Below are 12,623 nucleotides of genomic sequence, written 5' to 3' on the forward strand. Positions count from 1 at the left end.
TCTAGACTCCTTTACATGGAGGAATGGCCACATGACTGAATTCTAGCCAATGAAACAGGCTCAGCCCAGAAACACCTCCCTTGTGCCATCCTTAATGCTTTTTTCTCTTTCGGTTGTCTGGAATGGTGCTGAGACCTAGGGCGACTTTGGGAATCAGGTTTTGACCTCAGAGTCACCTGGAGGGGAACTACTGTGTGAGACTCATGTGGGCAGGGACTTTATTGTGTTTAGCCATCAGAATTTTGTGGCAAATCTATTTTCGCAGCTTTATTAACTATTACGATATCCTTTTGACATCATATTAGCTCTTCAAAACAAAGCAAAACTCTCTCTCTCTGCTGGTCTCCTTCAGACGCTGGATCAACATCTTTGCCTGGTACTTCATACTTGGGCCTTGTTCAACCTCTTTGGCCTCAGCTCCAATGGCTGGAGTCTTAAACAGCTCCCCAGACACATGCCACCTAGATGTGCCCCTTTCCTCTGCTTCTCTGCTGTCAAAACACTTATCTCTGACCAGCTCAGCTCCTCCTGCCAGGTTTCTTCACTCCTTCCTGGACTTTTGCTGATATTTACCTAGTTGAAATGCACACATTTGACCTGGTGTCCATCTGCCTTCCTATCCTATGTCCTCTCATTCCTCCCTGTGTCCCCAGTGCCCAGCTCTGGGATGTCTATGGAATAAAAGTTTGCAAGATCCTTACTTCCAGCCTTGCCCTCCTGTAGTCCATTTTCCAAAGAAGGAGAAACCAGTTAGTTTAAGATGCAAATCAAGCAAGTCATCCTGAGGTAGGACATAGATGGGCCCCTGGGCCAGACAGCTGGTGTCTGTCAAGTGGTGTTTGTCCACTCTAAGGACAAAGCTAGTGGCAGAAGCTGAGCTCTGCTTAAGTAAAGAGATAAGATGACCACTCCTGAGGTCAAGGAAAACTTCCCTGTCTGCACATCTGCAGGAAGGCTCCTTAGGGTTCAAAAAGGGAGGGGGTGCCACCCCATAATAAGTGTGGACATACCCCCACAGGCCTCTGAGGTGGGATCCATTTTAGCAAAAAGATGTGCACGCATGTTGAGGATGTCCTAGGACTGGTCAGGTGTGAAAAAAGAAACAAGATAATTGGCCAAGGGACTTCCCTGGTGGCACAGTGGTTAAGAATCTGCCTTACAATGCAGGGGACACAGGTTCGAGCCCTAGTCTGGGAAGATCCCACATGCCTCGGAGCAACTAAGCCCGTGAGCCACAACTACTGAGCCTGCATGCCACAACTACTGAAGCCCGTGCACCTAGAGCCCATGCTCCACAACAAGAGAAGCCACCGCAATGAGAAGCCCGCACACCGCAATGAGAAGCCCGCGCACCACAATGAAGAGTAACCCCCGCTCGCCGCAACTAGAGAAAGCCCATGCGCAGCAACGAAGACCCAACCCAAATAAAAATAAATTAATTAAAAAATACATAATTGGCCAAATGTAAACAAAGACCTTTAAGAACTGTCCTGTATGAGAGATTTAAATCACCTCTTTATTGCACTCCTCCTCATTAGAGAGGACGCCCATACCCTTTCTCTCTGGGTATGTATTTCTGCCTAACTTCTGACTTAACATAAATAAACTGCTTCTCTGTGTGTTCTCCCATACAGTTGTGCTGTGTCTCTAATAATAAACTTTGTACCTGATTTTACAGTTTTTGCCTCTTTGAACCATTCTTGCTTTCAAATGGGGGAAGGAGCCAGGGCCACTTTGCTTCTAGCCTCTAGCCCCTGGTGGTCTAGCGGCTAGGATTTCTGGTTTTCATCTAGGCTACCCAGGTTCAATTCCTGGGCAGGGAACTAAAAATCTCTGCTCAGGACCACTCACTGCTGTCTCTCCGAGATCTATCCTTCCCTTCCAAATCCCTCACCACTGCCTCTAAAATCCTTCCACCTCTGGCCCTGCCCACCTCTCTCACCTCACCTCCCAACCCTCTCCCCCTTGTTCACTGGCCTCCAGTTTTTCCCTTTCTGCAACACAAGTCAGATGTCCCATCTCAAGGCCTTGCCCTTGCTGTTCCTCCCCCTGCAATGCTTCCCTTAGTCACAGGACCTTAACAATTCAGGTCTCAATTCCTGACCAAGGGATTTAAAAGCAGTGCCTTCTGCCCCAACTACCTCTTCACCCTATTAATTTCCTTCACATCCCTTATCACAATCTGAAATTACCTCGTGTTTGGTTTAAGGTTGGCCTCTCCCACTAGAGTGTAAGCCCCCTGAAGTCAGGGCCAGGGTCGCTTCGGTTCTTGCCTGTACACATTAAGGGTTCAGGCACACAGTAGGGGTTCAGCCAACGTGCGGTGAACTCGCCAGATCCTGACACGCTACACCCACGGCGCGCCACGCGCAGGAGGATCTACCTTCGAGCCCCACCCGCCCCTTCGCGGGCGCGCGCGCGTATTGGCGGCGAGCGGCCGAGGCGCAGCTCCGCCTGGGGCGGGGCAAGGCGCGGGTACGCCCCAGGGCCCCGCCGCGCGCCTGCCCATTGGCGGCCGCGCCGGGGACGGGGCGGGGTCGCGCACGGGGCTGCCCGTCCGGCCGTCCTTCCAGTTCAAGCCGCCAGGACTCTGCTCGGCACTCCAGCGCGAGCCTCGGCATGTTGCGCGCAGTTGTGCTCGCCGCCGCCCGGCCCTGCCAGGGCCGCCGGCTGCTGTCGGCCGCCGCCACCCCGGCCGTGCCGGCCCCCAACCAGCAGCCCGAGGTCTTCTACAACAAGGTGAGGCCGCCCCAGCGCTTTGTTCTCTGGGGACGGAGGCCGCCGGGTGGGAAGGGACTGGATCTCTTCGGGCCTCAGTTTATCCAGCTGGGACTCGAGGGGTTTGCTGCAGTTGCTGTTTCCGCACATCTTCCCTTCCCTGCCTGCGAGCAGTTTGGCCCCTTCGCCGCCCCTGACACCTCGGTTCCATTATGCAGCTGTGACTTTGGCCACTTATTTGTCTTGTCTGGCCGCTGCCCGTTTTCCGGGTTCCATCCCCCGCCCCCTCCCCCATCCCCAGTCGTTCTCGGCTTTCGGGCCTTAGTCGTCCTGTGTCTGCGCAGAGTCTTCACGACATCACCCACCCAGAGGACATGTCCATTTAAGACCCTCTTTGCAGGAACAGTTTTGTCTTTTCGTAGTCTTTTATCCCTTGACTCATGCCCTCGTCCAAGAACGTCCAAAAGGAAAAACAAAAAGGAGTCCTTTTCAGCTAAGGGTCACCAGTTCGCCGAGAGGCCAAGGCCACGGCCGCGGCCGCTCGGCGTCCTGGCACTTCCACTGCTGGCAACTGGGAAAGGGTGGAGACCTTCGCTACAACAGCGCAATCCCCAAATGGTGTCTGTGCCTCCCAAGGCTCATTCTTTGGTCAAAGAAAGGAGGGACTTTCCAGGATAACTTTGACTCCCAGTAGCTGATTTCTTGCTCAGTCAGGACTTGGGAATATTTTTTCTTTTGATCTTTGAGTTTGGGTAAAGTGCTGAAAGTCACAGAGAAGGAAATTGGTTATGAGAGTTCATTTTGTTTGTGTAGTTGCTGCCCTTCTCTGAGCTTCAACTTCTATAAAGTGGGAAGGGGTCAGAGGGTGAGCACAGGGGTTCATACACCACGTGGGCACTTAACAGGAGTAACAGCTCATATTCTCTGTGTACCTCCTTTGCACCTGGCACCAGTCTAAGCATTTACTTGTTGTGCCGTTTAATCCTTAAACAGCCCGGTGGGGTAGGTACTGTGATTATCTCCATTTTACAGTTGAAGAGACTGAGTTACAAAGAGGTTTAGTGAGTTACCCAAAGACTCAAGTCAACGGCAGAGTTGGGGTCCACATCTAGGCCCCCAAGAGTAAGCCGATAACCAGAACCTTCCATGGTACTATTGTTGCAACTCTGGGTGGGAATAAAGGGGTCACTGCTGACTTAGGATGCTGTAGAGATGGCCCCTGGCTGGCTGCTTTCAACAGGGGACCTGCTTGTCTGGTCAGGAGCTTGGCTGCAAATCTGCACACAGACAGTGGGTAAAGGCACATCTGTGTGATTTAAAGGGTGTTACAAATGGTCATTTGCAAGGGAATAAAAACAAAAGGTAAAATAAGATGCCCTTTGCATAACACAAGCCAAAAAGGCAGCGGCTGCTGCTCCTTAGGCTGCTTAAGGAGGAGTTCATGCTTGGAAGACTTGAACATCAAGCAGAAATATCCTCAAGGGAAAGGCAGCAGCATCCCAAGCCTTTGTGGCCGCAGGATCTAATGAAGATCATCCTCCTTTGTGCTTATGTGGAGGTGAGGAAACAGGGTCCAAACATGCACACAGCTCTGGTCGATAGCACGAGCCCTGTTCTCTAGATTTAGTTCATAAGGTAAGTTGGAGCAGAGTGAAATCTTCCTGCAGCTGCTTTTCTTTATCAGATTTTTTTGAGATCCTAAAAGTAACCCTTGGACTTACCCGCTGGTCCAGTGGTTAAGACTCCACGCTTCCACTGCAGGGGGCCCCTGTTTCGATCTAAGATCCCACAGGCCACGCGGTGCAAGAGAAAAAAAAAAAGAATGCTATTTATAAAAAAAAGGAACCCTTGCTCACTGTATACAAATGCAGAAGTAAGTAAAACTTCCCGCATACCCCATTGCACTCCCTTCAAGAGCACTGTTAACTGGTAGGTCTGTGATCCTGCAGACTTTTTCTTTGCCTCAGTGTGTGTGTGAGCGTGCACCAGGTTTTTTTGCTTTTACTTAAATGAGATCCTTGCACTTACTGTTCTGAAGCTGTCTCATTGAACAATGTATCTGGATTGTCTTCCTAAACTAGTACATTCAGATCTTATTTATTCTTCCCAGGGGTTGCAAAGCAATCCGCATGAGCAATCCACACTCTGCTGGAACAGGCCCCTTTTAAAGCTTCTTGGGCCATTTTCAGTGTTGAGTTGTTGCAATCCCTGATGGCAAGAATGCCAAGGTCTAATCCTAACATTTTGAGTCTCTTACCAGGAGCTCTAGGTACAAACTAGATCATATGCCTGGACATTTCCCTGGGGATTATTGATTCCTTGACGTTCAGTGAACTGTTCTGGAGTCTGGAGTTTCCCCAGAAGGAGCTGTTCCAGGCTTTGAAGTTACTTCTATAGGCGCTGGATTTTCTCACCCAAGGGTATTTGGGGGAATGTTGCATTTCAAGCTTGTTGGGTCTCTCCTTGAAGAGGGGGTGGCACAGGCAATAGGTCTTTTCCTTCCCACATCTATTTCATAACCAGAAGAGTCTATAGAGTGGGGTGGTTTGGTCAACCTTCCTGGGGTCCTCTTGCCTCTACTTGTCCTGGGTGGAGCTATAGGGTTGGGGGAACTTCTTTGTTGGGTTAGGGAGATTACAGGACAAGTTCCTCCCCCACTCACCAGCAGGGACCTGTATGGGGAGCTGATGATGGCCAGGCTTCATGAAGATCAACATTTCTCATCCTTGGTGGGTTTCAGGGACACAGCTCTGTCAAGGAAACTGATTTTCATTTTTCATTCCTTTTTTCTTCCCTGACTTGGAGAGTAATTAAGATCTGGAAAGACAACTCAAAGGAAAACTCAAGGGAGTGTGGTTTCAGCAGAGTAATTCCTTTGGATGAGGTGTGACTAATACTTTTCATCTTCAACATCACCAGTTCATGTTGGTTGATAATAATAATGAAGATGAGAAAAATCACTGGACACTATTTCACTCTCTGGACTCAGGCTGCCTGTCACTCAGTAACATCAATCCGGGTAGGTTCACTCATTCAAAAGACACCTCAGCAACCCCAATTCCAACCAACAAAACAGGCAAGAATCCCTGATCACGGGAAGTTTGCATCCTAGAAGACAAGCGAAATGCATAGTATGGAGCAAGCTGATCGATCGGCGCTATGGAGAAAAATAAGGCAAGGAAAGAGGGATATGGAGGGTGGTACAATTACTTAGCTCTGTACCTTAGCTGCTACATCTGTAAAATGGGGTAAAAATCCCATCTACATCATATGGTTGCTGTCAGGATAAAAGGGAGGCATCCTTGCACAGCCCTTAGCAAGTGCCTGGCTCATGGCTTCTTGCACCTCCGTATTTACTGCAGCCTTAAATAGGAGATAACAGTGATGCTTTTGAGCTTCGAATATAATGGTGGTATAACTCCATTTCATGCGGGCACTGTTGTAGTTGTAATTTGTTTCCTGGAGGGCTGCGCTAGGTTGCGGTAAAGTTGAATGGGAGTTCGGGGTGAATTAAATTTGTGTCTTGGGAACTCCCTGGCATTCCAGTGGTTAGTTCTCTGCGCTTTCACTGCGAGGGTTCAATCCCTGGTCGGGGAACTAAGATCCTGCAAGCTGCGCCTTGTGGGCAGGAAAAAAAAATTGTGTCTCTATTCTTAACCTCTTGACCACAACATTCAAGAACTAAATAGAAAACTGACAAAAAGAGAATTAAAAAAGGGTCTCCTTATATCGAATTTTCTGATTCCAGTAGTAATACATCCTCAGTACAAAAAGTCAAGCATTACAGAAGTATGTGAGGTGGAAATTCACTGGACATATACATAGGCACATATAGATGTTCATTGCTGCATATTAGCAAAAACCAAGAAATAAGCCAGCCTGCCTTCCATGGGGAAACAGATGAACAACTTATGTTACAGCTATAGGAAAGAATAATTCTGTGCACAGAGTAGTTAAAGGAATTAGCTGGAACCGTATGAATAATGGATCTCAAAAACAATGTTTCAAGAGGAGAAAATGTCTAGTACTCTGAGTGATGTGAAACTAATTAAAATTATCAAAACAGACTTTCTATCAAATGTGGATAAACATAGGTCCATATAAATGGCTAAAAATGTCCTGGAAGGAAAATGCTCCTTGGCGTGAGGGCAGGGCTGCATAGGGAATCTGCTTGTGGGCAGTGATTCAAGGGGACTTTAAATGTTTTATTTCTTTAAAAATAAGTGGCCTATAAGCTAATATAAAAATGAAAAAGAAAAGAAAAACAGTCCTCTGATATCCCACCCCTGCAGATAATCACTGCTAACAGGTGGTATATACAGAATAGGAGTTTGATTTATCTTGTTTTCCTTGAGAGATTGTTATGGAATGAGCCAAAACCTGTGTTGGGCTAAGCAGTGGTTTGGAATGGCTGTGTGCTGAATGAGTCAAGTGACATATCTCCACACGGATCACGTTGCTTTTATTGCTTGTTTAGGAGTTTTAAGATCTTTGTAGAAATAATAGAAAGTCCAGGAATGTGAGACCAAAGGCCCTGGGGGATGAGGAAAGAAGGTTCAGGGAGACATTCTGGGGGAGGTGGCTGCCCTTGGCCTTAACCCCAAACTAACCCCGAGGTACCTAAATGATTGTGTGGATAAGTGTGAATGTGGGTGGCATTCCATGTTTATGTTTCTCTCCTTATGATCTGTTTTCTCTTAGACATAAATTACCCAACTGCCACTGAAAAAGCAGTTGCCAGCAGGATTCACCCCAGGATAGAAAGCCACAGCATTTTCTCACTCCTTCTTAGGGAAAATAACATATTCCAGGGGTGTAGATTTCCTAGGTAACAGATCCCTAATTCTCTCATGCATCAAAGCTTGAAAATAAAGTCTTTCTAGGATGGGTCCTGCATCTGTAAATTGGAGCTGCTGAGTGGCATTTAACCTTTTTTGGCGACCTTGGGCAGATTATGACTGTCCATTGCCATGGGGTGGAGGTGGCACTAGAATATCACTCTGTCCTCGCTTTGGTTAAGACTCCTCTCCAGAGTCCTGCAGTCCTGCTCCCAGCTCTACTGTCCTGCCCCAGCTTCTCACCCCTCCCCACAAGTTTCTGTTTGCAGTTCCTAATCCGCAGGGGCCTGGAATAGAAGATATCCGAGGAAGCCACGGATCATGTTATCCTCCAACTCAGTAATTCTAAATACGGTAACCTGCCCCAGCTTTGCAAAGATGCGTGTCTAAGGATGTTTGCAGCAGCAGCACTGTCAGGAATACAGGCAGACCTCATTTTATTGTGCTGTGCTTTATTGCACTTTGTAGATACTGCGTTTTTTACAAATTGAAGCTTTGTGGCAACCCTGCATTGGGCAAGTCTGTTGGCGCCGTTTTCCCAACAGCATTGGCTCACTTCCTGTCTCTCTGTCACATTTTGGTAATTCTCACCACATTTCAAATCCTCCACCAGCAAAAAGATTATGACTTGCTGAAGGCTTGGAGGATGATTGGCACTTTTTAGCAATAAAGTTTTTTGTTTTTAAATTTTATTTATTTATTTATCTATTTTTGGCTGCATTGGGTCTTCGTTGCTCTGCGTGGGCTTTCTCTAGTTGCAGCGAGCAGGGGCTGCTCTTTGTTGCGGTGCACGGGCTTCTCATTGCAGGGGCTTCTTTTGTTGTGGAGCACAGGCTCTAGGCGCGTGGGCTTCAGTAGTTGTAGCACGTAGGCTCAGTAGTTGTGGCTCGCAGGCTCTAGGCGCAGGCTCAGTAGTTGGGGCGCACGGGCTTAGTTGCTCCGCGGCATGTGGGATCTTCCTGGACCAGGGCTTGAACCCATGTCTCCTGCATTTGCAGGCGGATTCTTAACCACTGTGCCACCAGGGAAGCTCCAGCAATAAAGTATTTTTAAATTAAGGTATGCACATTGATTTTTTTAGATATCATGCTATTGCACCCTTAATAGACTGTGGTATAATGTAAACATAGCTTTCATATGCACTGGGAAACCAAAAGATTCCTGTGACTCCCTTTATTGCAATACTTTATTGCGATGGTCTGGACTGAACCCAAAATATCTCTGAGGTCTGCTTGCAGTGAAAACTTTTCCTAAAAGTGCATTTGTAGGACATGATTAAATAAATTGTGGTCCGTTAGTTTTGAAGATTGCTATGTTGCTTAAAATAATGAGGCAGATATGCCTGTGGAATAACGTCCAAGATAAACTTACTCATAAAAGCAGGTCAGAATAAAAGTCCATTATCGGATTTCCCTGGTGGCACAGTGGTTAAGAATCCAGTCCTGGGGACACAGGTTCAATCCCTGGTCTGGGAAGATCCCACATGCGCAGAGCAACTAAGCCTGCGTTCCACAACTACTGAGCCTGTGCTCTAGAGCCCGCGAGCCACAACTACTGAGCCCGCGTGCTGCAGCTACTGAAGCCCGAGCTCCTAGAGCCTGTGCTCTGCAACAAGAGAAGCCACCCCAGTGAAAAGCCCGCGCACCGCAACGGAGAGTAGCCCTCACTCACTGCAACTAGAGAAAGCCCGTGAGCAGCAATGAAGACCCTACGCAGGCAAAAATAAATAAAATAAAATAAATAAATTTATTTTTTAAAAAAAGTCCATGATCCCCACTGAGAATGGACACTCCCCATGTCTGTCCCGTTCCCTCCAGGACCCCAGCACGAGTGCAGGTCCTGGCACACAGCAGGTGCGGAACCCAGAGCTCCCTCTGTTCTCCCCCACCCTCACTCTGCAGCTACGGGGCCCTTTTGGTTCCTTGTGTCCCCAAGCCCTTGCCTCAGGTACCCCCTCTGGTCCTCACTGTTGCCTGTTTGTTTCTGCTTCTCTCTTCATTTGCTTGTTGATCATGTCTCTTCTCCCGGGGCTTTGGTTCAACGAGCCAGGACTTGGCTGTTTCACTCAGTGCCCAGCATGGCAATGGCACTTGGTTAACACTAACCACTGCATGGATGAGTGAATCCAACTTATAAAATGCAGTGAGATGTATTTATTAAAATGTAGAGAAAATAGAGCATTTTGATGGAAAAGCTCTATGAGTTTTGCCAGCAGTCCAGATTCAAAGTGTCAGCTTCTGATTCCATGAGGCTGTCTGTCCCTCTGCTTCTGGAAACTATAATGGGGAAGTGTGAGCCCGGTAGGACCCCCTCCCAGGGAGAGTGAGTTAACATATTATGTAAGTTAGGTGTTGGGTTTTTGGCCGAGAGGTTATGAAGCATTTGGCCTAGAGTCCACTCTTGTGTTTATTCAAGATGAGTCACTATGAAGCTCTCCTCACTTGAAGCAGAACTTTGGCAGAGGCTTAGTATGAGAACGGTTCTCACCCTAGCTCCCCCTCCCCAAGGAGGGCACCACTGAAGTCTGGCTTTAGGAGAAGGGAAGTGGGAACTCTAAACAGAAGGAAGATTCCAGGTTCCTGCAAACCCCAGCTTATCCTGTTAGTTAGAAGGGAGGATGGACTATTGAAAATCCAGCAGTGGAGAGTGACTCAACAAATCCAGGGCATTGAGAGGCAGACAGGGACCAGGGAGTGCTCTTTCCAGGGTCCTAGACAAGATCAGGGGACGGTGTGGGCCCCGCCCAGGGAGGAAGGGGTGAGGACCTGGGGAGTTTAACCAGACTGGCCCACTCTCCGCTTCATACTTCCTGATCTTTGCAAAATAACAACGAAAACGTTTTCAGGATAAACTAATTTAGTATGCTGCTGTGCAGGTATCTGGAGTAATGTACTGACTGTGGTGGTGAGACACACTGTGTGTGGGGTCCTGGCTTAGGAGCTTACACCCCTCGTTGAATTTAGTCCTCACATTTAAGCCCCCGGATGTGTCATCCCCAGAGACTGATGAAGCATCTGGAAATGAAGGGATTGGCCCCAAGGTCACAGCTTGTGAGGGGTAGAGCCAAGATTCGAACACATGTCTGTCTGGCTTAGAGGCTGGTGCTTTTTATAGCACCCATAATAACAACTCAAAATCAAACTTGCAGCAGGGCAGTTAAGTAAACCATAAAGATGGAGATTAGGAAACAAGAGTTCTGACCTCGTCGAAGGCAGACATGGGCTCTGACTGGAGTCTGGAGTTGGGGGGAAGAACTGGGCGAAGAGCACAGGCCTTGGAGTTCTGAAGACCTGGGTTCAAATCCCGGCTCTGCTCTCTCTGCTGTGTGACCTTGAGCAGGTGGCTTGACTTCTCTGTGCCTCAGTGTCCCCCAACTGTAGGGAGGATGCAGCTTACCTAGGTTTGCTATGAGGTTTAAATGGGAATGATCCAGTAATGGAAAGCTTCTGGTACAGGGGCTGCCACATAATGAGAAGCCAGGAACGGTCAATAGCCATTTCCATGACATGCAGGTGATGGGTAGAACATTCACATGATTCCAGGTGCTGACATCTTGGTCAGCAGAAGGGAACAGTACAAGGCCAGCCAGGCTCACCCCCACCCACTGCGGCCTGCCTTTCTCTGTAGCTGACCTCCTCCTTAAAGTGCTTCAGTGAATCAGTGGGTGTGAGGCTGTGAAACCTGAGCCTGCACTCAGGGTGGCAACGGGAACAGATGTTTGGAGTGGTCACAGGCTGTGTGCCAGGCTCTCCTCCTTCCTCCACGGGTGTTACCTCTGCTCCTCCCCGTGGGCTTCACTCTCCTCCAAGTTCACCAGGAGGCGAGGCCAATTCTCAGAGAGGGGAGCACGTGGGGAGGGTGTGGCCCAATCCAGCTTGAACTCGGGTCCAGCTGGCTTCCAGCCTGAACTCTTTCTGCTACACCCGTTCCCTCCACTGGAAACTACCTGTTGCCTGCTTCCCAGCTCTCTTGCAGGAGGAAACAGGGGTGCCTTTTCCCTTCAGATTGATGATCAGCCACCTAATGTGAACCCACACACATTTCCAAAGAACCTGGCTGAGTGACTGCAGACAACTTCCCAGGTCCTAAGCCGGGGCCAGGCCATGTTGGGATGCTGGGGGCCAGGCCATGTTGGGGTGCTGGGGCCCAGGAGAGCCCTTGGGGAAGGAAGGCAGAGTGGCCTTGGACAGGTGTCCTTGCCTTCACCCCACCTGTGACCTTTGCCCCAGCCTTGGTTAAAGTGACTGAAGTGACCTCAGCCCCCTCTGGAAAGACCAGTTTCCCCAGCCTCAGGGGACAGCTTTCTGGGAGATTTCTGCTCTGCTCCCCTGAGGGTTTCACAGGACCTGCCCTCCTCTCTGACCCCATCTCCTAGCACTTCCTTCCTGGTTCACCAGTAACTCTGGCTGCCTTTGTTTTTTCTCAAACACACCAGACTTATTCCTGCCCCAGGGCCTTTGCACTTGCTGTTCCTGCTGCCTGGATTGCTCATCCTCCCATTCTTCCCATGGCTGGCTCCTTTTCATCAGTCAGGGCTCAAGTCAAATGTCTGCTCTTCAGAGAAACCCTCCCTGACCATCCCAGCTAGAGCTCTCTATCTTCCTCCACTTCAGTACTCTCTATGGATCTTGCTTTTCTCCTTTGCACTTATGACTGCAGTCTGAGACTGCCTTGTATATTTGATTGCTTCTTTATTTTCTGTGCCTACCAGAACGCCAGCTCCATGAGAGAAAAGTTCCTGAGTTTGGTTCCCACTGTGTCCTCAGCCCTAGAACCGTGCCTGGCCCATTGCAGGTGTTCACTAAATATTTACTGAATGGATGAAAGAATAATCTAACTTGGTTCTCATAACAACCCTACTACAGTAGTGTGGTAGAGGAACAGCGGTTGCTAATTCTTCGTTGCTCCTCCCAGGCAGAGGTGGAGGCTCTCCTCCCTGGCAGAGGTGGAGGCTCTCCTCCCTCCCTGTGAATCTGGACTGGGCCTGTGACTCATGCTGACCAATGGAATTGGTGGCAGAAATAAGGCCATGTGACTTCTGAAGCTAGGTCTTAAGAAGCCTTTCAG

General features: G+C 48.8%; 1 protein-coding gene across 1 annotated transcript in view; it reads left to right on the top strand.

Annotated features, from left to right (window-relative positions):
- The first annotated feature begins 2,571 nt into the window (after nt 1-2,571).
- Nucleotides 2,572-12,623, top strand: part of ALDH2 (aldehyde dehydrogenase 2 family member) — a 29,659-nt gene continuing 19,607 nt past the window's right edge. Inside the window, exon 1 of the mRNA XM_082853364.1 lies at nt 2,572-2,739. Coding sequence (XP_082709490.1) covers nt 2,620-2,739 — 120 coding nt within the window. The 5' untranslated portion in view covers nt 2,572-2,619. The remainder of the gene's footprint in view (nt 2,740-12,623) is intronic.

This window comes from Leucopleurus acutus (assembly GCF_964270905.1).
Source record: "Leucopleurus acutus genome assembly, chromosome: 13".
Taxonomy (NCBI): Eukaryota; Metazoa; Chordata; class Mammalia; order Artiodactyla; family Delphinidae; genus Leucopleurus; species Leucopleurus acutus.